The sequence below is a fragment of the Conger conger genome, chromosome 5 (genome assembly GCF_963514075.1).
Source record: "Conger conger chromosome 5, fConCon1.1, whole genome shotgun sequence".
In the NCBI taxonomy this organism is placed as follows: Eukaryota; Metazoa; Chordata; class Actinopteri; order Anguilliformes; family Congridae; genus Conger; species Conger conger.
The window spans coordinates 14,175,280-14,197,890 of NC_083764.1; the positions used below are offsets into that span (position 1 = coordinate 14,175,280).

General features: G+C 41.4%; 1 protein-coding gene across 1 annotated transcript in view; it reads left to right on the plus strand.

The window, feature by feature from the left end:
• ptprk (protein tyrosine phosphatase receptor type K) overlaps nucleotides 1-22,611 on the plus strand; it is a 133,258-nt gene that overhangs the window by 76,649 nt on the left and 33,998 nt on the right. The window contains 2 exon segments of the mRNA XM_061244050.1: nucleotides 18,769-19,071; nucleotides 22,487-22,596. Coding sequence (XP_061100034.1) covers nucleotides 18,769-19,071; nucleotides 22,487-22,596 — 413 coding nt within the window.

Consider the following 22,611-nt stretch of genomic DNA (forward strand, 5'->3'; position numbering starts at 1 on the left):
AATATGATCCACTTTGAGTTACTACTTTTGAGTAATCTACGAGTTACTTTGACCATGGAATGATTGTTGGTGCCAGACAGGGTGGTTTAAGTATCTCAGAAACTTCTGATCTCCTGAGATCAGTCTGCAGAGACTTAATAAGTCTAAAATGCCTCATAAAGTGCTCACTGGGTGTATATAGTGGTTGAATTCATGTTTGTGAGTGCGTGTTCAGAATACTACTTCAGCTGCGATATCTCTTGGTACTTTGTCTTATGTTTGAATTCACGTAGCATGAGGTGACAAGTGCTTATTGTTGTCAGGCACCTTGACTGAACAACCTCAGCTGTAGGTGAAGAACAGGCATTTCCATGTCAAATTTACTGGGCCCAGCAATATTTTACCCAACGCCAGATGGATAGTGAGGTCATCAAAAGGAGACTATAGGACTAGACCTGAAGAGATCACCTGACTGGCATGGTTTTAAACATAGTGGTCACACTAGTTTGACTTTAAATATGACTTATTTGGTGCTAAAAAATGAATTGCACTTGGGAAGAAGCAGTATGGACGCTTCCTTCTTATTCAGTATTGCTTCACCTTTTTGTTAATCAAGTATTGTTTAGTGCCGTCGAATAGCTTAGGCCGTTTTCACATGATGTTTTTTTTTTCACAATGGAAAACAAAAATTTGATCTCCCAGACATGATACCATATCTTCACAGTATGTAATTGAAGTAATTTGCAGTGTGTTGTTTTGTTGTGGGCGCACACCGATTCCAGGTTTGATTATCCCACCATAACAAAGCCACCTGTTTTGAGTCGTATCAATACATTTTTGAAAACTTGTACAATACAGGCGGGTGTACAGTAGAGAGATTACAAGAAAAGGAAAAAGTCGTTTGTGGTTGTGCTGAATGCAAACCGTGTTGAAACACCTAAGAACACCCAAGTTTATCCAAGGCAAGGCAGTAAACATTATTGTTAACATTATCATTGTTATAATGCTCACTAGCTTTTTCCAATTGCAGCCTTATAATTTGCCAGCACTGTTGGCATTGAGGTAAAGAAGACAAATGCTTCGAACTGCTAAGCGAGCTTGAATGGTTGTGAATGTAAATGACTATCAAGCAGCAAATGCCGGTGAACAGAGAGCTGGTAGATTACTTTCCTTACCTCAGGCAGTCTAAAAGTGTCTCCTGTGGAAGGCATGACATTATCCCCCCCCCCCCCCCCCCCCCCCAACATGGGAGTCAAAGTGATTGGAGTCTGGCTGATGTAGATGAATCATGAATAAAAGTGCATGGACTCTGATAGCTCACACTGCAGTTCTGAAACATGGACTGGGCATGTTTTAAAATGACCTTTTTTCCCTCTACATTAGGTGGAAAACGCATTGCATGTCAATAAACAGTGCCGCAAATAGAAATGTCTTTTTGAGGCACTATTTAATGTACTGCACCAAATTGCAGTTGTGTATGACACATTTAACCGTTCCAGATACACCCATTATCATTCACAGTTTCTTTTTTTTTTTTTTTTATGTTTTCAAAGGAAAAATGATGCTATATAAGCATTATAGGAAGTGACATTTTTCTTTCAAGGGTGGATCAAAGCTTTATTTTGCAGGGGCTTTAGCTTGCTTTGTTTCATGTACATTTAAACCAGTTCAAAGGGTTTCAATATGGAACCTGCGTATTATGACATTTATCTGCATTCGATGAAGAATAACTTTATTATTTTATTTATTGAATGAATTTTGCTTGGTTGTTAACTTGCTCATACCAATCATTGCTAAAAAAAAAAAGCATTCCCTGGGCATTAGTATGCAGTCAGTGCTTTGAATTATATGCTAGTTTAACCAGGAACAGTGTTTCATGAAACATGTATTGCCCTGTATGTTATATGGCTATATACAGCAACACCTTTAAATTTATAGGAAAGCTGTAAAAAAATCACCTTTTTCTGCAGAATATTTTCTACATCCTATTAAATCTGCGCACACCCCCAGGACAATGTGTAGCAAATTTAACTAACAGTCACAGCTTTCTTGTTAGGTTCAGTTTTTGACTGATTATTTTCTCTTGATGAAATTTGTGTCCATGTATGGAATTGTTTGGTTCTCTCTTCCTTTGTCAACCCCATTTGATACCAACTAGGTAACACTTTAACTTATTATTTATTGGAAGGTCTTAGTGTAGCTCAATATCGACTAATGTTGACAGGAAAATGCCTACCCTTTAATGCAAAAGAGATTTAATCGCATCATGATGAATGATCCCATAGTATACTATTGTTTCTAGTTTAACACTGTTTAGAGTTGGGACAGAATTGGAAGTAATTGTACCATGCAAATTAAAATTGATCCAAGAGTCACTTTACAAGTTCTGTGGCTTCAGATAAGAACAGTAGTCTAATCAGGCTACCTTGTACATGTAATATCTTAAAGCACTGACTGCCATTTTGTCTTTTGGTTGGAGACTAGTATTGTGGCGTACAAATAAAATATGTCATTTCTACTTATTGTAAATGGTTTGAAATTTTATGAATGCTGGGATGCCCAGGGGTGAGATTGATTGTTTGAATAGTGAATCTTTAAAAAAATCAAAATGAAAATGGATTTGTGTCTCTTCGACATCTCCTAGACCTCCATGGTCTCACTTTTATCCTGCGGTCAGAGATATTGGAGTTGGGCAATGCGCACTGTTCTCCCAGACTCCACCGTGCAGTATCTCCAGGCCTGGGTACGACACTGCAATCGATGCATCTTAAATGGTACCTTAAATGAAACTAATGAGTGGGGGAGGCCAGGAAATTGTTCTCTTAAGCACTAGCTGCGAGTCCATTTGCTAAAGTGCAGGCTCTGCCTGATTATGTGCAAAGCATCATTAGCCGAATGAACAAGCCTTTTTGTTTAAATTTGTATTTGTTTTGTTTTCTCTCTCTCTCTCAATATGTGACCAGTTTTATCATAATAAGTCGTAAGTCGCAACATGTTCATTTTTGGCTGTTTTAGACTTTCATATTCATTTTGTAGAACAATATCTTTGCTTTTAAAATCGGCATGTCTGAGTAAAAATATAGTTTTTAAGCTTTTAAAGCAAAGTGAAAGTAACACCGGAGTTACATCGTTTTGAAGCTAGCCAGCTTGTCACCGTTCACACTGTCACAAACAACCACATCAGCTGTGTTTGTGGCTACATGTTAATGTATTTGCTTTCTTGGTCTGTACGTCTTAATGTCAAGAGTAACTGTTCAGAGTAAAAATAAGGGTTTATCCATAAGATGACTATGATGAACTATAGCTCCAGAGTTTTGTTAGCCCAGTTGGTAGTTGGTAGTCTCCCAGTTGCATTTTATGCTGCCGACAGAACTTTGAAGCCGTTTTTCTCAAAAACATGGGTTGGTGGCACTCAACATGAAACAGGACACAACTACCTTGATATCTGCAGTAGAGCGATAACTTAGGTATCATTAGAAAGTTAAGCTAAACTCAAAATAAGTTTTGGGGTCAATCTTACAGTCTGAGGTCGAATGCACTCCGGAGCAGGTTTTCTTCAAGGACCTCTCTGTATTTGGCTGCATTCATTTTTCCCTCAAATCTGTCCAGTCTTCCTGTTCCTGAGAAGCACCCCCATATGGGTTTTTATTGTCATTATGGGTTATTGACTGCAGATTGATGGGCAAAAATGACAATTTAATCAATTTAAAATTAAATTTACAACACAATAAAGTATGCAAATGTGGAGGATGAGACATTTGAGAGAAAAAAAAAAGATGAAATCATGTTTCCTTTTTTGCTTTGTAGATTGCTAGAGGTGACACTTGTTTTGTGACTTTTAGGGATTGTCAATATACTCCAATAATAGCTTTGATATTAGCATGCTGCAAACATGGCGGAAGGCAGCAGAGAATACTGCCCGTGCGGTTGTCATTTCTGTGCTGTTATGAGCGTAAGTCTGGATTTCCTGAAGAGATTTGGCCCTGTTTGACAGGCCAGCAGCCTTTCAATTTGCCACCCTCCGTGACTCTTCCCGGCCCCCACACCACCACCACCCCCCTCAGCTCACATAAGAGTGATTGTGTTTATTTTCACCCATAGACCTAAGCTACATTAAATTAATTCATTAAAACACGGGCTTACCTGTAGCCCTCTTTAAATTGAAGTATGTGCCCTCTCAACGATTTCTGTCCAGGGGAGATCTTCTCCGGCTCAGCCAGCCATCAGCAGTCAGCCCTGGCTGGACCTTGCCATCCGTCTTAGACGAGGTTGGGATGTCTTCTGGTTTTTGAACAGTGCTTAGAAGCCATGATGAGTTTTCCTTGACAAGTGGCATATCTGCCACAGCTTAAACCCTAATAGTTCCTGTAGCTAAATACAACAAAGTGTGAAGTTAGCAGTCTATACAGTATTTCTTCATGTCTGTGGTCATATTTAGGAGGCTGCCATTTTATAAACCATCACAAATCAGCCAAGATGCCATGAAAACATATTGGCTTAAAGCAGCCACGCATGCTTTCAAACCCTATCTTTAATCAGTGTAGTGTGCACGCGAGTACAATAATAACGGTCCCACTGACATATACGATTGGCCGGTTTACATTTTAAATAGCAAAATTTTTATAAAATCCACATGCCCAATGAAATACTTGATGTTTTTTGTAGACAGGGTTATAGTTTTGTACAGATTTGTCTTGGAAAGTTCAGTCCCAGTCTGACTCTGTGTTTCCCCAGCTGCTGTGATGGCAGTTCGGGGGGCAACTCCACCGAACTGCATTTGTGGGCGCTGATAAGAGGGATAATGATTAATGTTTGTTCAACAGTTAGCTGCATCTAATTCCGCGGCATAAACAACCGTGCATTCGTCGGGCCGCAGATCCTTCCGACAAACATTATGAAGTCGCGGGATTATCAGGGAAATGTTATTTAAATGTAAATGACTGCTGATGGCTGAGATCCTGCCTCCTATTGTCGGGCGTCTTGTTCGACTGCAAAAAAATAAAAAAGGAAAGCATGATCCTTGTCGCTGCCTTTCGACATGAATATGAACAGAGTGCATTATTGTCTGGAAGTAATAATGCCTTAACTAAACCAGGAAATCTCACTGGTTTGAAGTCTCTTGTACTGTATGGAGCACATTGTTTAACCCGAGGTTTTGTGTATTACTATGATGTGTACAATTCATTGTAGTGCTACTTTATTTTTTCTTTGTGAAGAAAACATAAACTACCTTGCCCTTTTCCTATTTCACTGGCAACATTTCTTATTGATTTCTTTATATAACGCCATTAGGACATGAATGTATCTTGAGCCTGTACAGGACAGTGAGAAAACCCAGTATGGAGAAAATGTTTTGCTTGATACTAGTTTTTTTTTTTTTTTTTTTTTTTTTTTTCCTCCCTATAGTTCTACCCTCACCCAGTTTATTGTTTAGCTTGCATGACTGGGGTCTGAGATGAATGTACTCATCCTTAATGATATTTATTCCCTTTCCTTCATTACCCATAATCCACCTGTGCTAGATCTTACAGCCCGTGTTGACTTTCTACTCTGTTAGAGTGCTTATCAGCTTCTTCACAGGCTGCCCAATTTGAATTTCAAAAAAGGCAACCGGATGAATTTGTCACTTGTTGAGCTATAGTACCTGGCCATTTCTCCAGTACACTCTCTCCCTCTCCCTCCGTCTCTCTCTCTCTCTCTCTCTTTCTCTCTCTCTCTCTTGTTCACTCTTTCTCCCTATCTCACTCTCTTTCTCTCCCTCCCTCTCTCCCCCTCTCTCTCCCTCCCCCTTCCCCTCCATTCTCCCTCTCCTCTCCGTCCACCATCTGTACCGCTTCATCAGTGGAATACCAACTTTGATTGTAGCGCCATTCTATTTATAATGCACAGCATATCATAGGGAACTCTTGCAGTTAGTCTCGACCCGCTATCATCCGCCGTTCAATGGTATATAAAGCAGAGCAGGACGTTGTGGTTATATTAAAGTGTGATGGCGGCCATAGTTCTCATAGCGCTCTTCGTCAGATCGACTGTGCAATGAGACCACAGTCCCATCTCCCTTTGCACACTGCTAATAATATTCCGTCTGGGGGGCAAGGGGGGGTAAATAAACGACGGAATGGGTAAACGGCCTTCTTCCGTGATGTTGTGCGCTTACCATATAGATAATCTACGCTTGTGTCTGAGGATTTATCTCCTCTCCCTTTATGATTTGCGATGATGCGTCTATATCAGGCGTGTGGCTTTAAGCTGTCTCCAATGTAAATGGGCATGCCCTGGACAGAATTGATCTCATATTTCAGCGCGTACAGTAGCTGCTGTAGGAGTTATTGCATTGCTCCCGTTTCACCCATCACACTATCGAAAGACAGGTAGTGCTACGCTGGCACGGATAGGAGCTCCTGAAACTGACAGCGTGACGTTTTATTTATTTGGTTGTGTGTGCGTTGTCGATTGGTCTGGGGCTGAACACGAGCTCCTGAGCATTTCCGCTAATAGACGAGGGTTGCTATCGTGGCTAACGGTAAATATCCCAAATACACTGGGAGAGGTGTGAGGTTTATGGAGCAAGCTGCGGAATGGGAAACTCTGTCCATGAGGTTGGGAACGTTCCCTGGTGCGCTCCTCTCTAATTGTCGGATACTTTGATCTTGGGAAAATCAGAACTGTGAAGACGCGTGAAAGCCTCCCATGAAATTAAAGCCCAAAGACAGAGATGCAAATTAGCTCAGAGAGAGCACCCGTAGATATACGGTGTATGTGCTTTAGTTCAACATGTGAATGTTTTGTGAGAACAGGGACCTCTCAAAATTAAACTTCAAAAAATTAAAAAATATAAAAAAGGGGTCTTCAAAATAATGGGGGTGTTATTATTTTTTTACATTTCCGAGGTAATCTAAAAAAAAATTATTTTGAATTGGTCTCACTTGTTTTATTGCTGAGTATCTACCGAAATTGGATCCTCCGAGTGGTTAGAATGCACATTGTGTGCTGGCAAATAACATGCCTATTTGGAGAGAGTCATAGAAAGATTGTCACTGACTCTGCTAATTGAATTTTTTTTTGCGTGGTGCAGACGGAGGTAAAAAAACGCGCCCCCCCCGCTTCCCGGTACCATTTTCTTGTGCAGTCGTAACTGTGTGGGTAATTGATATGATACCAGAATAACACACACAGCGTTTCATTTCCCCGCCGGGAATTGTGAGAATTAGTTTTTTACCAGCCTCTAGGGTGCAAGCAGACGAAGGCAATGCTCTCCTCTTTTTATTACCATCCCCCCCTCCCCCCTCCTGTTTCTTTCTCCTCATCCCCACAAAGTGATTTATTGGAACTTGTCTAGAGAGAGTAAAAGGTGAAATATAATCAAGTTTGGGATTGAGTGCTAAGCTAGTCTGTCCAGATTGATGTTTGATTAGAAAAATCCGGATCCACATTGGGGAAAAAAAAATATGCCCGCTTCTCTCCTGTACGTCTGTAAGCCTTGGAGTCCTTACAGTTTTTGTTTTAAATTGCGGCAATATGTTTTCACTGTTTTCACTGTGACACTGAGGCGTCGCGAGGAGGTTGAGTGTTTCCAACCAGGAAGAGAAGTGACGAATCGCCTTGGCTATCTGTGATGGGAGCCTATATCTCACCCATGCCCATCCTCTGGATGGTTTTATGGTGCGAAAATGGTGTGGAAAATGAGCCTGAGTGAGGAGAGGTGCCCGCCGACCTCGCGTGATAGAGGAGACAAAGATTAGGATGTAAGGATTACCAGTTTTATCGCCCAACGGAAATCAAACGCTCACACAGGTGGTAACTGGTGACAGCTGAGGATAACGTGCGGTTGTGATCCGTTTTCCATCAGTTCATAGCCAACGTGGAGATTTTGCGTGTTCTTTCTCACGTTTCATGACTTGTGCTTATTATATTATATTAAAAGCACTCTATTTTGAGAGTTTATGATTTTATTATATTGATTATATAGATTTGAGATGCCAAGCCTTTGGGGTTTTCAATTCACAAATACAAACTATTTGTATTGCATATATCATTTCAAGCAAAAGAGTCGATGTTTCAAAAGGATACGACAAAGGCCATTCTCACATTATTAGCTCATTCTGACAAAAATAAATAAATAAATAAATAAAATCTGATATGGTCTTATCATTTTACACTCTTGGCATATTGTTAGTCGGTCCCCAGTATATTCTGCTTTAAAGGCTTTCGGATGCTAATATCATCAGTGCAGTGGCCAGAGAAAGTAGCATGTGAGCCGAAAAATTCTCACCTGCTAAGAAAATACGCAACCATTTCTGTGTTGTTGATTGCCATTAAGAAACGTCACCGCCATATCGAGAGTGTGGAAAAAGCTGGAAACTATAGCAGTGCCAGGTTTGGCTTCGCAATCACTGATTAGTAGGCAGGTTCTGATTCGCTCCCAGCGTGAATCGCCAGTCAACTAATAGCAGTCATCATAGGCTGAGCTGCCTCGCTGTGACAGAGCCAGGCTACTGTTGTAAAAGGGGCTGGATGACGCGTTCATTATGTGACTGCGTGCAATTCTGTATTTCTCAAGACTCAGCCATTGTCTCAGCTCAGACTTTCAGCTGAGAACTGGTACAGTAGAGAGCCACTGCACTTTAAGTTTCTGTGCTGTTTATTTTTTATTTCTGAAGACAAAGGATTTACCCCTGCCTCCACCTCCTATCTGTTAGTGAAACCCATTAAGGACTTTCTTTGACCATGGAAAGATTTTGAAACCTGACAGCAGAAAGTATATGATGCTGAAGGCTTAACTTAATCCTGTAGTCCATGCAGTCCAGCAGTGCTTGGCTTTTCCTAAAGTAAAAGCAATTCAGTTCATGTGAACAGGTTTCCAGTGACATATTTTTATATATATATATATATCTTCTATTTATTTATTTATTTATTTTCCACAATGCTTCAAGTACTCAAGACTTTTTCTATTGTTATTTTTTTTTAACATGCACCACTGAAATATATTCAGTTGGCTGAGAGTAATTGGTAATGTATTATTTATTAATTAGGAATATTATTAAGCGTACTATATTTTTTAATTTTTTAATTCATTATTATTTGGTAGCTCCCTAGCTATCATTGTTCTGTATATGCATGTACTGTATATACAGTACATATATATATACATTTTGATATTGACACTGTACAGAGAATTCAAGCAGCTTCTAACAAAATTGAGTTTGAATATTATGCAGTGGGGTTGATGGGGGGAAAAACATTTAGCTAGTCTAATTGGATTTTTCAAATTTAAGCAAATGAACAACTTTCCATTATGCCTGGGAAGAAATGTAGAAAGATTGATTAATTTCGGTTTGATAATTAACAGATGGCAATGAACATTATGAATTCATCTCTTAAGCCAAGCACATTTGGCAGCTGTAATTGCTTTACAGGTGTTTACCGCATTTTCATCAGTGCTCCAGACGTCGTGGAGCGTTCTTTGTGTACTAAACGGACTGGTTGACAGTCGTTTTGGGGTGGAACAGGAGCTCTGAAACTCAGGGTGTTAAAGTTAGCCTCAAGAGCAAAGGACGTCTGGGACAAGTTCCAAACTGCACTTTCACTGACTTCCCAAGCAGGCTACTACCTCTGCCGTATGAAAATCCGTTAACTGACAAAATAGATTCTGCTTATGCTAAATCGTGTTATATCAGGCATGCCTGGCATTTTTAAGTTTGACATTTTCCTTCAAATGGATTCTGTTGGAAATGAATTCCTAAAAAAAGAAAAAAAAAGTAATTCACGTTTGCCTGCCAAAGATGCTTTGTATTGAGCCAGTTGAAAAGTTATTTTTGTTTCATCCATGGATATGGTTTTGTTTTAGTTTTTTTTCTCTTGTTGTTGATGTGTAGGAGGGAAGCTTATATTTCTCCCCGTTAAGTAACGAACGCACCATTAGCTAGATGTAAACTCTAATTCGCTGGAGGTTTATGTTTCTGAAGCGCACCACATTAGAAACCCCCTGTGACTGGCACATCCTGGCGTTCCTCTCAACATTCAGCATTCCGCAGGGAGCAACCGGAGCCTCTGAAAACGCAATTAAAAATAAATGATATTGGATTCACCCCACCCTGTCACTGGGGTTTAAGAAAGCTTTATTGGCAAAGCTTTTTTTATGGAGCGAATCGCTTTGTCGTTTGATGGGAAATTGAATTGTGGGAAATGTGTGGGCAGCTGGCTGTTGAATTGGCCGCTGTTTCGTCCACACTCTTCCCTCCCCCCACACCTCCCCCAGCCTAACCCCCCAGCCCCCCATCTACCACCGACATCAATGGGGTCGCCCCTGGAGAGTGCAGGGAACTACATGGAGGCAGGGGTAATGGAGAGGTAAACGCTGTAAACAGGGCCGTTATTAATGCTTTCATTCCAAAGGCTCGCTTACAAGCGAGAACATTTTCTCCCAAGCCATCCATTTTCCACTCCTCTTGCCTATCAAGCGCGGTGTCAGGACAACCGAACGGGAACAGCCTGCAAAAGGAACCCGGGAGTGGCAAGACGGCCTGGAAAAAAAGATACTTGTCATTTCAATGAGCTTCGCCTTCAAAATTGCCTTTACGTTTATCATTTGACCCAACAATTTTGATCAATTAATGGAGACGTTTTGTATTACGTGGCCTCCTTTTTAATATTGACTATCGGAGAGAGTGAGGAAAAGCTGAAGGAGATAATGGAACGTTTCTAGCCGAGTTTATTTATAGCTGTACAAACCTCTCAGTGTCCTCCTGGCGATGAGAAGATATAGTGTGTGCTTGATGGTGACTGTCAGGTCTTAATTTTAAAGTGGATGACAGCAGTTAGTTTTAAAGTATCTCTCGGGTCTAAAAAGTGGAAAATAATCTGGTTCTGTCTCTGTCTGAATGATGAAAAACAAATTACGCCCAGGGAGTGAAAGATCAACCACAATAGAGAGAACAAATTAAATTGATTCCCAGATTGCTTCATTCTGAAGTATCCTTGCAAAGACGAGACTCTTCTCTTTACCTTTCTGAAGTGTCTCCTTGAGAAGGTGAATGCTTCATGGTTGTAAGGAAATTTCAATGGATTGTTTAGACTGAAAAGTTGTGCCTCAGTAAAAGGCCTATTGCATCGCCGAGTTGAAGAGGTTGCATCCTCTTTGAATGGTTGTTGTTTGTTCTCCTAAGGGGCAGTTATACTTAGGGCCAGATGTACTAATCCTTTTGCCGACGATTTTCAGGCGCACATATGACGCATTCTGCCCAGGAAATATGTATCGTATGTGTCAAACTACCGCATGGGGCTGGAACTGCAGTATGCGTGTGATCTAGGCAAGTCATCGCAAGATGCGCTTCCTTAATTCGTATGCATTGAAGGATGGATCACACAAATAAAGGTGTTAAAAGTGTGGCTGTATTATGTATTCCGTTGAATTTAATAAAGTTCATGCAATTAATGAGGGTAAGATTGTGTGTGAAATTTCTCCGCCTCTATAGGGCAGCCGTAAACCCAGGTGTGATTGAGTATGTCAGAAACTGCTGATCTCCTGGGATTTTCATGCATCACAGTCTCTACAGTTTGGTGCGAGAAGCAAAAAACATCCAGTGAGCAGCTGTTCTGCGGGCAAAAACATGCTGTAAATGTCTGAGAATGGCCTTACTGGTCAAAGCTGACAGGAAGATGACAGTAACTCAAATAACCACTCATTACAACAGTTGCAGAAGAGCATCTCTGAATACACAACGCGTCAAACCTCTAAGCGAATAGGCTTAACAACAGAAGTGTAATAAATACCTAATAAAGTGCTCACAGAGTGTATTGAAAAAACTTGTGGAATATTACACATAAAAAAGTGGACATATATATATATATATATATATGGTCTATCGAATGGGAAATTTAGGAATCCAGGAAAAAGAGGACCAGCTGTTCAGCCTGCATAAACCATTCATACCCACCCTGCATATGTACAAATACATTTGATTGTACTATACCATGTCAAAGTACGTGTGCTTTGACATGTCTCAGTTTTTTGGGGGGTGGGGGCTGTCTATCGCCCCCACCTCATTGTGATGAACAAATGGCGAACCTGACGCCGTGAAATTTTCAGGAGCGGTAGCGGTCTTTTTAGCTGCGCGTGCCTTTGTCATTCCCAGAGATAAAGGCCTCCACCGTTCTGCTCCAAATGTTTTAACCAGGAACTTTATTTATTTATTTATTCATCAATCGTAGGCAAGCCGCCGTCTTTGTTAGATAGCGCTGTTGAAGCATGGAACATTCGCATTCTTGAGTGCTGCTAAGAACTTCAGAGGCCAGGAAGGAGAGTCTCAGTGCAAGCCAGAAAATTGCATTGCGCTGTGAGGTTTAGACCTGGTTTTCTGCACGCCACTTTGTGGTGGGGCGGGGCTGCTTGTGTCATGCTTCATAGCCTCCGCCCATTTTCACATGAGAGAGGGAAGGATTGTGCCTTGGCCCCACCGAGTGTTTTTCTTCATACAAACAGTATTTGCATGTTCAACTTGTTTTCAAACAGGTGTGCATTGGGGCTATAGGAAGTGTAAGCACAGTGCCGTGCAAATGAAGGAAGCAGTCTATCTTGATCATCAGCTGCTTCTTTAGATCCCCGTTCGACTGAAGTAGCTGCTGTTGAAGAACTTAAGAAACAAGTTTTGACAGGTACGGGACGAGCGCACCAGTAATTTCTTCTTTATAGCGCGTGCACATCACCCCCAGCCCTGTTCTAAAGCCACAATTAAGTATATTAAACTGGGAAATCAACCGTGCTGTTTACAGAAGCTGTACTGCAGTGGAAATGTATCATTATCTTGACACATGCTCCCAAACTTCTGCTCGGATAACAGGAGGGGAGGGTTCGGGATATTAGAAAGGTGTTGCCCCTGACTACCCCCTGCAAGTCTCCTGCTGCTTGGCCTCCAGTTCGGCACCCTCATTATCTGGGAGCCCATTAATGTAGAAATAACTGCCGCTAAGTACTGTAGGTGTCTGCTTGAGAGTTTGTGTTTTATTGTAGTACAGTGCCCAATTAAACTATGACTGAATAGGTAACAGTGGCCGTACAAATCTACAGCTGAGTAAATGTTGTATTTTAGTAGCTTCTTCTTCTTCTTCTTCTTCATCGCCGTCTCTTCCTCCTCCTCCTGCTCCTGCTTCTCCTCCTCCTTTTCCTTCTTCTCCTTCTTTCTTAATTTTCTAATGTAGTGTATACTATTTCTATTTTTATAATGTGGCTAGTATTAGAACTTCTATTACTGTAATTACTCATACTTATATTATTAATATCAGATGTGGGTTTTGACAAATTATTTATTTTTGTTCTTTTGCTGGAAGCAAAATTGCAATTTCTCACCCCTGCGGAGAGAGGAAGGCATGGACTCTGTTTGAGTTGAGTTTCTGCCCACATGAAAACATCGACAATATTTCAGTTTCTAATAAAAGTACCGCTTAGTGAGAGACGTGATTGAAAAAGGGTTTGGAGGAAAAGTATTAACATAGGATGTTTAATTATATCATTACAATATGCAGAGTTTTTATTGTGACAATGGTTACATGTTACTATTATTAACATTGTTATTATTATTATTCAGTGAGTAGATTTAGAGAATGGTGTTAAATTATGGAGGCATAGTTGCAACATGCAGTGTTTTACCAGTAGCCTTTATGCCCTGTATTAACAGTAGCTTTTGATATATCATGCGCAAACTTGTAATGCGCATGCCTTGACAAGTTGTAATAACTTTATTCATTTAATATAGGTAAAACTGCAGTATCACATTTCTGTTTGTTTCAATTTACTGCCCTTTTGTGTTGATAATTAAAACTGTGCTTTAATGACCCGTTTATTCAGTCACTATCACAAAGCGGCATCTATTACCGTCAAGCCCAAAGGCAGTGACGCGAGTATCATGGACGACAAACTCGGAGCTGTTTGCAGCTATAGCAGTTCTGTTAATCTGACGTCACAGCTTCCATAAAAAATTATGATCAAGATAAGATGTTACTGCAGCAGACTATGCAAATGAGACCCTTCTACAATGGTGACTCATTGCTGTGCAAAATAAAATATTGCTTACCATGAAAATGAAAGCTAATTTGACAAAGCTAACTAGTTTACTAGTGATGTGCATATGCATCTAAATGGAACCGCCATTGGGTTCAATACAGGGAATGGTACATTATTCTTTCCTGGTTTTAAAATGACGTATTTTCTCTGTTATTCACATTTAACATGCTGAGGTCGCAAAACCCAATGATGCAATGCACTTTGGGATTACTCTCGGGCCCTTACCTCAAAAGTCGTTCTCTCTGAAGTGTTGACTTTTTCGCTGTAGCTTGGGGTGTGGTGCTAACAGTCACTGATTTGAATGCTCCTTTGTATCAGGTAAGGGGTGTGTCCTGTACGGGAAGGGTAAGCAAATCTAACAAAATTGCTTAAACACACCGAATAAAATGTTCTATTTGTCCATTGAACGATTGTTCTTCCACTAAGAGTCTAAAAGAGGGAAGAAACAAGGTAGCAAACATTTTTATAATTAATTTTCTCCATGGTCACAGGAACTTTATAAAGATCTGCCTGGACAACGCGGTCTCGTTGTTGGCACAGTTAATGGATTCTCTTTTGGGGGAAAAACTGTTTTTTATCCTGTTGTTGCGCAAACAGGGTTATCTCTAGGTAACAGTAGCCCATATTTTATTTTAATGATTTCAATTTCTGTCCACGTCTCTGCATTCCTGTTGCATGCTGGATGATATCCCTCCCTTGAATCTGGTTCCGTTAGTTTCTTGGGCTTTTAGTCAAACTTGTATGGGGTTCATGCTTGACTTTTTTTAATGAACACACAAAAGAAGATAATGAACAAATTGGTGTTTAGCACAGTAGTGGCCTATGCAAAGATTTGCTTTTGTTTAGAGATTGGTAATCAATTTGCCACTGCAATCAATGATTCATACAATTCTGATTACACATGGATGAACAAACCAAGCTCTTCAATTTGAATTTAATTCCAGTTGGTGCTGATAAATATAGCCAAGGAGCAATTACAAGGCATATTCACACCGTAGTTTTCATAGGGAGCCTGTCTCGAATCTGCCCTCATCTTCTGAAATGGCTCCCTCCTCTTTTAACTTACTAATGTGTCTCTTCAGCTCCGAGTAGCTTTATTCTACAAGAGAAACAAGTTAAGAGAGGTCACACCTTTTATAATCACTCTTGCCTTCTGCCCCCCCCCTGTAGACAATACATCTACTTTTAATTTAAGCTTTTGAAAATGCTGTGGGATTTTAGCATCCAAGCTGTTGGAATCGATGAAATTTATTATGGAGGGATGTCTAATCTGTAAAGTTAATGCAGGACTTCACGGCTATTGATCAGCGCTGAAGGGTACACAAGCTGTTAATCATGAACCAAGGCGACAGAATAAACAGCAACGATGTGGGAGAGGCAGGTAATTGTCTCTCGTGCAAATATTATCGGCCCTTGTGTGTATGGATGCGCTGGAAGTTGATGGGGCATGGGAAGTAAGGCAATTCATTTCTGCCACAGTGTCTTATTGCCTGCTTTAAATTGATGGAGGTTGTCAGAGGTTTTACAATTTTTTTTTTTTTTTTTTTTTTTTTTTTTTTTTTTTGATCGTCATTCAAATCGAATGCTTATAATGGGCTTTGCAGAGCTGTTTTTAGGAATGACACCCCTCCCCGCCCCCCCAAGTCATTTTGAGAATGAGACTAAATAGTTAGTTATTGAATATTTCCCAGAAGGACACCTGGGTTGAAGCTTGATTAATGTTACCGATAACTGTGAAGATATTTACGGATCATACCATTTAGCAGATGAGGCTGGTCCGAAACTGGATCCTTGTATTTCTCTGCTGTAACATTTCTGTGAAAATGGGTGTTAAGTTGTTAATTTGCTGTGACTGTAAAAATAAATAAATAAATAAATAAATAATGGTTGATTTGAGTAAGTCTGTTTTGGCCTATATATCAGACTGTTTTCCTTTTTTTTTTTCTTAGTTCTCCACCTTATAACGGCTTCCTTGACTTTCATTGACACACCTGTGGTCCTCATGTTGACAAATGGCAGTCCTCATGCCAATAACAGACACCAACGGCAATCAAAAGCCTAGAATCAAGGCTAGATACTGCAAGCTGTCTTATACCTGCACCAAGGAAGCAATTTAATACAAGCTGAGAATCTACACTTTAACCACACGTGAATAGTTTGGTTGCAAATCATTTTGTGGGGTACAGAGGCAAATTAAGAAAAAAAAAATTTGTCCAAAACATTATGGTGCCTACTGTTTAATATACGAGTCACCGCTGCTTTTGATTTGGCCCCATACGCAAGCGAGTGGCGTTATTGCCTCAGAAGCGTCTCAACTTAACCTTTCTTTTCATTTTCACCATGTCTGCTCCTGGACCTGTCAGGATTTAATACTTTGGCCACGTGTGAATCTGCAGAAATGGCATGCTGTCACTAGCTAGCTCCAAATGTTTTATGCATTCCACTGTGAGTGACGGCCAGATAATGACTTGTTGTAGGTAAAACGGACCTATGGGAGGTTGCGTGTTTTGCCCTATATCTTTTTTTTCTTAGGCTTTGCCGTGCCTTTGTTTTCCACAATTATCTCGGAGTAAGTGTAAATTGCCCCTACAGGAAAGGCTTCGGTATTGAACTATCATGTCACAGGCTTGGAAGTAAGGGGCAGAGGGAAGGCAGAAATTGAATTTTGTTCTCAGGGTATTTATTAAATGCTTGTACCGTCAAGAGGAGACAGCGGGTCAACAGGTTGGGCCTGCCTGCGTCTTCTCTATTACACATCACCTATAGCCACGACATTGAGCAATTCCCCGGCACTCTTGCCATTGCAGGAGATGACCGGCTACTAAATAAGTCATGACCGATGCTTTTTCATCACGGAGGGTCATCAGCCGCATTGCTCGGAATTACGCTTCGGCGAGAAGCGGTGACAATATGAAAATGGCCACGGCCCCTTTCGGCGCGGGCGATAATTCCTTTTTTGATTTATGACAGGCTAGCTTATTGCTTGCAACTTCTGAAATGATTTAAAAGCAGTACGTGCCGATAGCAGTTATTCGGGAGGATTTCGGTCAAACGGTCGACGTGCTGTAGTACGTGGATGCGGTCGATTTCCATACACCTCCATTGAACACGGTAAACTGTCCCCAAGTCGCCCTGCTTTTATTCTGATTGAATTTTAATTACACTATGTCGAAAAGACTTTGTCCTTCAGAGCTCATCAAAGTGCAAGTGATTGGAGTGAGATGAGATATACAACAGGGGAGAATGTGTAATTTAGCTGCAAGAGTTCAACTTTGCCTTGTAATTTCTCTGCGCTAAAAAACAAGATTATAAATAGAGCACCTCGCCTACTGTAGCCGTCTTCTTTTATAATCATTTTTTTAAAGTGTGTTCCTTTGTTCTCTGATGACCACAGAAATTCAGGAATTCAGATTGATGTCTTGTTTGAAATATTGCATTGCCTACTTTGATCCAGAAGTAATAGTCCATCTGTTGGCCAAACATGACCACATGATTTTCCTGGGAGATCTCCCATCCAGGTTCTAATGAAGTTCTGGAGAAGGATTAGTGAGTTAGCTGGAAATAAAACCCAGCAGTAAATAAATTTTAAAATGCAGTAAATAAAACCCAGCCACCCCCCTCAAAAACATGGGCTGAAGTAAAAAGCATTGTTCCAGGTTTTTACTCTGTACAGTTATCCAGCTAACTTGGTCAGTAATCCTGCTTCGCCAGAACAATCCCCGGGTTAAGCATTTGCTCGGAGCCCAACAAATTGACGGATGGTTCCACAGCTGCTGGGTATCTGTGCTCCACATGAAAAACCACAGGCAGTAAGCATCTGCCATTAACATTGGCGAATCAAGTACCAACAGAGGACAGCTGTATAGAAATCAAGTTGACCTTTTAAAAAAAAAAAAAACTTGATTCCACTTCTTGATATTTCCCTGGCTGCCGTGACAGCCTGTTACACTAAGAATGTCCCCGGTAAGCCAAACGGTAGCGTTTTCATCACGGCCTTTATCGGGTGGGTAAATTGGACTATTCAAGTAATTAGTACCCAGCATGGCGTGGTGTCTTGATGGATTGTGGGTCAGATTATATTGACTCTCTCCGGGGGTGATATATTGGCTAATTTAGCGGCTCTTAAAACGCCTGCGAGTGTCCTCCTGGTCAGTCTTCCGGCGTCTGCTCCCTGGGTTTCTAGGTGCCAGGAGTAGTTTACGTTGCTCATTTGCTTTTCTCCCCTTGCTAACATTGACATTGAGTCCTTATAATGGCCTCATTATTGAGATGTGGATATTTACTGCCGTGGCAAATGAAGAGGAGACTGAATCTGCAGAGACGCTGGGCAGAAGGATCGTCGTCAACAACTGTAGACGCGTCCCGTTGGCAAGAGTGACCATTCAGAACTGATGTGTTAATACTGCTTTGGCCAACATATTTCCTCTTGTTGTAATCACATTGGGTGTGTTGTACACCAGACCTGGGTCAAATATCTGATTCCTTTGGATTCAATACTTTTCCAAATACTTTTCTGTGCTCAATTGATCTTGCCTGGTGCTAGAGGCCCAAAAGGTAGTTTCTGAGAGTATGTTGTAGGTTCCAATACGCCAGTCAAGTTGAGTAAAGCATAGAAAAGTATTTGAATCTAAGACAATGGCATATTTTACCAAGATCTGTTGTACATTGCATAATGCGATGTAATAATGTGTTGCAGCAGTGTGTAATATTCTACCTGCTCTCTTGTGCAGAACCGATGAGGACTCCCAAGAGCCTGAAGATCGCGGAGACCCAAGCCAGGTTCATTGCCGTGGACTGGGAGTCTCTGGGGTACAACATCACCCGCTGCCACACCTTCAACGTCACCATCTGCTACCACTACTTTGGTGCCAACAATGAGACCAAGGCCGACTGTCTGGACATGGACCCCAAAGCCCCGCGGCACGTGGTGGGGAACCTGCCCCCCAACACCAATGTCAGCCTGAAGATGATCCTCACCAACCCGGAGGGCCGCAAGGAGAGCGACGAGACCATCATACAGACCGACGAGGATGGTAAGCGCTCTAAACGCATGAACACAAAATGTATGCTCATGCACACACTTGCAGGTATAGGTGATGCAAAAAGTAGTTAAATGTTTGTACATCCTTCATTGGAATTATGCATTTAATTATACATTTTAATAAACCCTTAAACTAGTCTGTACTAAGTGGCATGTCTGGGGAATTGTGTATACATATGAGTTAGCACGTAGCTGTGTGGGTACCAATAGCCTAGATTAATAACATTGTGTGTAACATAGTGAAACAGGACACAATGTGTACATTGTTAAACTTGCTCACTCAACAGGATTCAGTCAGCCTTACAGTTGCTCAATAACCCTCCTTTTGTCGTTCATATTAGCCTTCTTAGCCATAATTTGTAGCCAGCTAACTGGCAAGCTGTGGTTGCTGTTTGCAGTGGGCCCTCACATTGAACCTGCTTACTTTTAACAGACTGAAAAATGTCCAGTTGCCTTTGTTAAAATAGGTGAAATATACAGACTATGTCATGTGTTAACTGTGCCTGTATTTCAACATCATTCAAGTGAAAACATATCCTTTTAAGGCATGATTTAGTGTTAATGAACGTTCACGGTGCCAATACTTTTAAAATCGATGAATCTTACGGCGTAGTGAGGAATAAGAACAGCTTGGTGCTGAAATACCATTTATATCCTTTGCAGACAACCCTGTAGTACTATAAACCCAACTGTATGCCTTGACCGTACTGTTTAGGAATATATCTCATACACACTGTTGGAACGAGTGTCAGCTCACAGGATAGAGAGAAATCGGTTGATAAACATTGCAGCATTACAGAGAGACTGACGATTGGCTGGCTGCCCCCCCAGTCCCCCCTCCCCAGTCACAATAAATCTTACTCCAGCCAGCTGACCGAAGTTGGCAACCCTGCATACACACTATGTAACATGCTATTTATACTTCTGTCAAAATATATACTCGTATATCCTTACTCACTTGTAATTAAACATCACTTCAGTCATGCTCAGTATAATATATGGTAGAACCACACGCACGCAAACCGCAGTTTATTTTATTTAATCTTCCTGTTCTGCTCTACATGACTGCCTCTAAGTAAGGAGCTCAGTCAGCTGGCGCGCGTTCTGTACGCACCCTTCGGTAATAATGGAAAACTTAGAGCCGAACAGAGACAAACGTATTCAGGCGGTCTTTCATGTGCCTGAAAAAAAGCGCCTGACAGAACTAACAAGCTATCAGTGAGATGAAACGGATACACTGGCTGGCACTGCAGAGCCAGCACAGGTGTGCCACGGAAACTCGTTTAAAACCAGGCACGCGTTTCTCTTTCTTCCACTAAATGGTCACTTGCAAGAGAGGGGCAAGAAAGTGCTGAGATAACAGGAAGCACGCTGTGAATTTTAAACCCTAATTAAATGGCCGGCGTGCGTTTATGCAGATGCCGGCCTCTATCTCTTGGCCTCTGCTATGTTATCCCTTGAAGTGCCTCTTTTTTCATCTCTTCTCGTAGCATGAAAACCGGGAGATAGCATGCGAGACGACCGAGCTTTCTCTAATGCCTTGCCCAGAATTAATGTGAAACATTTTTTTTAACCGATATTTCAACTTGAGCTCTTAACTTGTAGGCACCTGCCAACTATATATGTTGCGGTTTACTTTGGGTGAGACTGTGCTGACTGGGTCCCGCATGCAACGCAACTTTGTTGTGTAGGTGAGAGAGACACAGGGGAAACTCAGCCAAACGTTGCTTTCACTTTACATTTAGTATTTATCAGACGCTCCTATTCAGAGAGACGTGCAGCGTAAACACAACTGCAATGAGGTCATGGATCGAAGATCAGTAATTCCACTTTGGGGCAAGGTACGGTCCCAAGAGAGATGGCAAGTGTGTAAGTGCAGGCTTCATTCAATAGGATACAACTTCTGAAGTACCATATTGAACATCGAACTCCAGTAAGTCATACAAACAAGAACAAAACTACCTGAATGTGAATTATACTACATTAAACAAACAGCTGCTAAGGACCACAGGCTTGCAAAACCCCAAAAGAATAAAGGGACTGGCTTAGTTTGAAACAATATTCTGTGCATTGCTTTCCCCTGTTGGGCATACCTTTACTGAACACACTAGGCAGGTTTAGGGGTCTTATTTTTCGTCAAACGTGCAACCTTCACTGCCTGAAGTGCTTTATTCCCATTCAGTCACTGAGCTCACAGCTAGTATAAACTCTCGAAAAACAACAATCTTTAGTTTTCTGACGCAGACGGCGCATTGGAGTTGTAGTCGAGAAAAATCCACTCTGAAGTCTGAATAAATAAATAAATAATGGACGAATAAGCGCGTGTGCACTTTTCCGCGATAGCAGGGCTGCTTCGCTGACACGGATTTGATGCGGAGGAGCCCCGTCTTCCGGCGAGGGAAAGAAAGGCGCGGTAAACTGTTTCCCGTGCGTCAGCCTGGAGACGCAAGACGCTCGGCGCTCGCAAACACCTCGGGCTCTCTTCATCAGACAGGCCTCCCGTGCTGCTGGTCATGTGACCGGGTCACACCGCCACGCCCTCAGCGTGATTTGAAGAGAAAGCTTTTAGACGCTGCTGGACTGGGCTGAGCTGATCCAGCCTGACTGTTCATTCAGTCAATGTTATATTCAGCCCCAAGTAACCATGCGACAACAGTACTGACCGGTCAGTCAGTGTGTGTGTGTGTGTGCAGATACTGAGACTACTGTGTGGTTATAATTCTGTAGTAAATCAAATATTCAGTGTTGTACGTGTAGCCTGAAGACATTCTGCTTCAAATTTAGGACCAACATTTACGTCATTGGTGCTTAGGAACTTATTCAGCATCCGCAACTGGTATTTCGCTCTGTAAAATCAAGACCCCCCACTTCGTTGCCAACTTTCCGAGTGTTTAAATGACAATGCTAAGCAAGTCATATTGACAATGGTGACAATAGCTCCTCATCTCAAACTAAAGGTTTGGTTGAATGCAATTGTTTTCAGCCTTTATGTTTATGTATGACAATAGGGAAATGATCCGCTCATTTATTAAACGAGATTAGAAAATGTAAAGTGCTTTGGAAACGAAGATTATATATTAGAAGACGCGGTTTGTGTTTTGACACAAAGCCTTCTCAAGACTGCAAGGCAGTTTTATCGAATGGCCGCTTTGCTTTGAATTGTGGCGGGAGGGGAAAAAAAAAAATCTGTGAAACCACAAAGAACATCAGTCCTCAATTCAACATATTGCCATTGTGGTATATTATTGGGCAATTTTCAACCTGTAGTATTACAGTAAGTGTATACAGTTCAATCAGCGGGGTTGTTACGGGCACCAAAGCTCATAAGTGGTTTTGTGAGAATAGTATTCATTACTGTAGCCTCCCTTTGACTGCATTAATGAATTCTCCTGTCTTCTCTAATGCAGTGCCTGGCCCGGTTCCCAGCCAGTCCATGAAAGCCACACCATTTGAGGATCGCATCTTCCTTTACTGGAAGGAACCACAGGAGCCCAATGGGGTCATCACTCAATATGAGGTAATGAAAAACTGG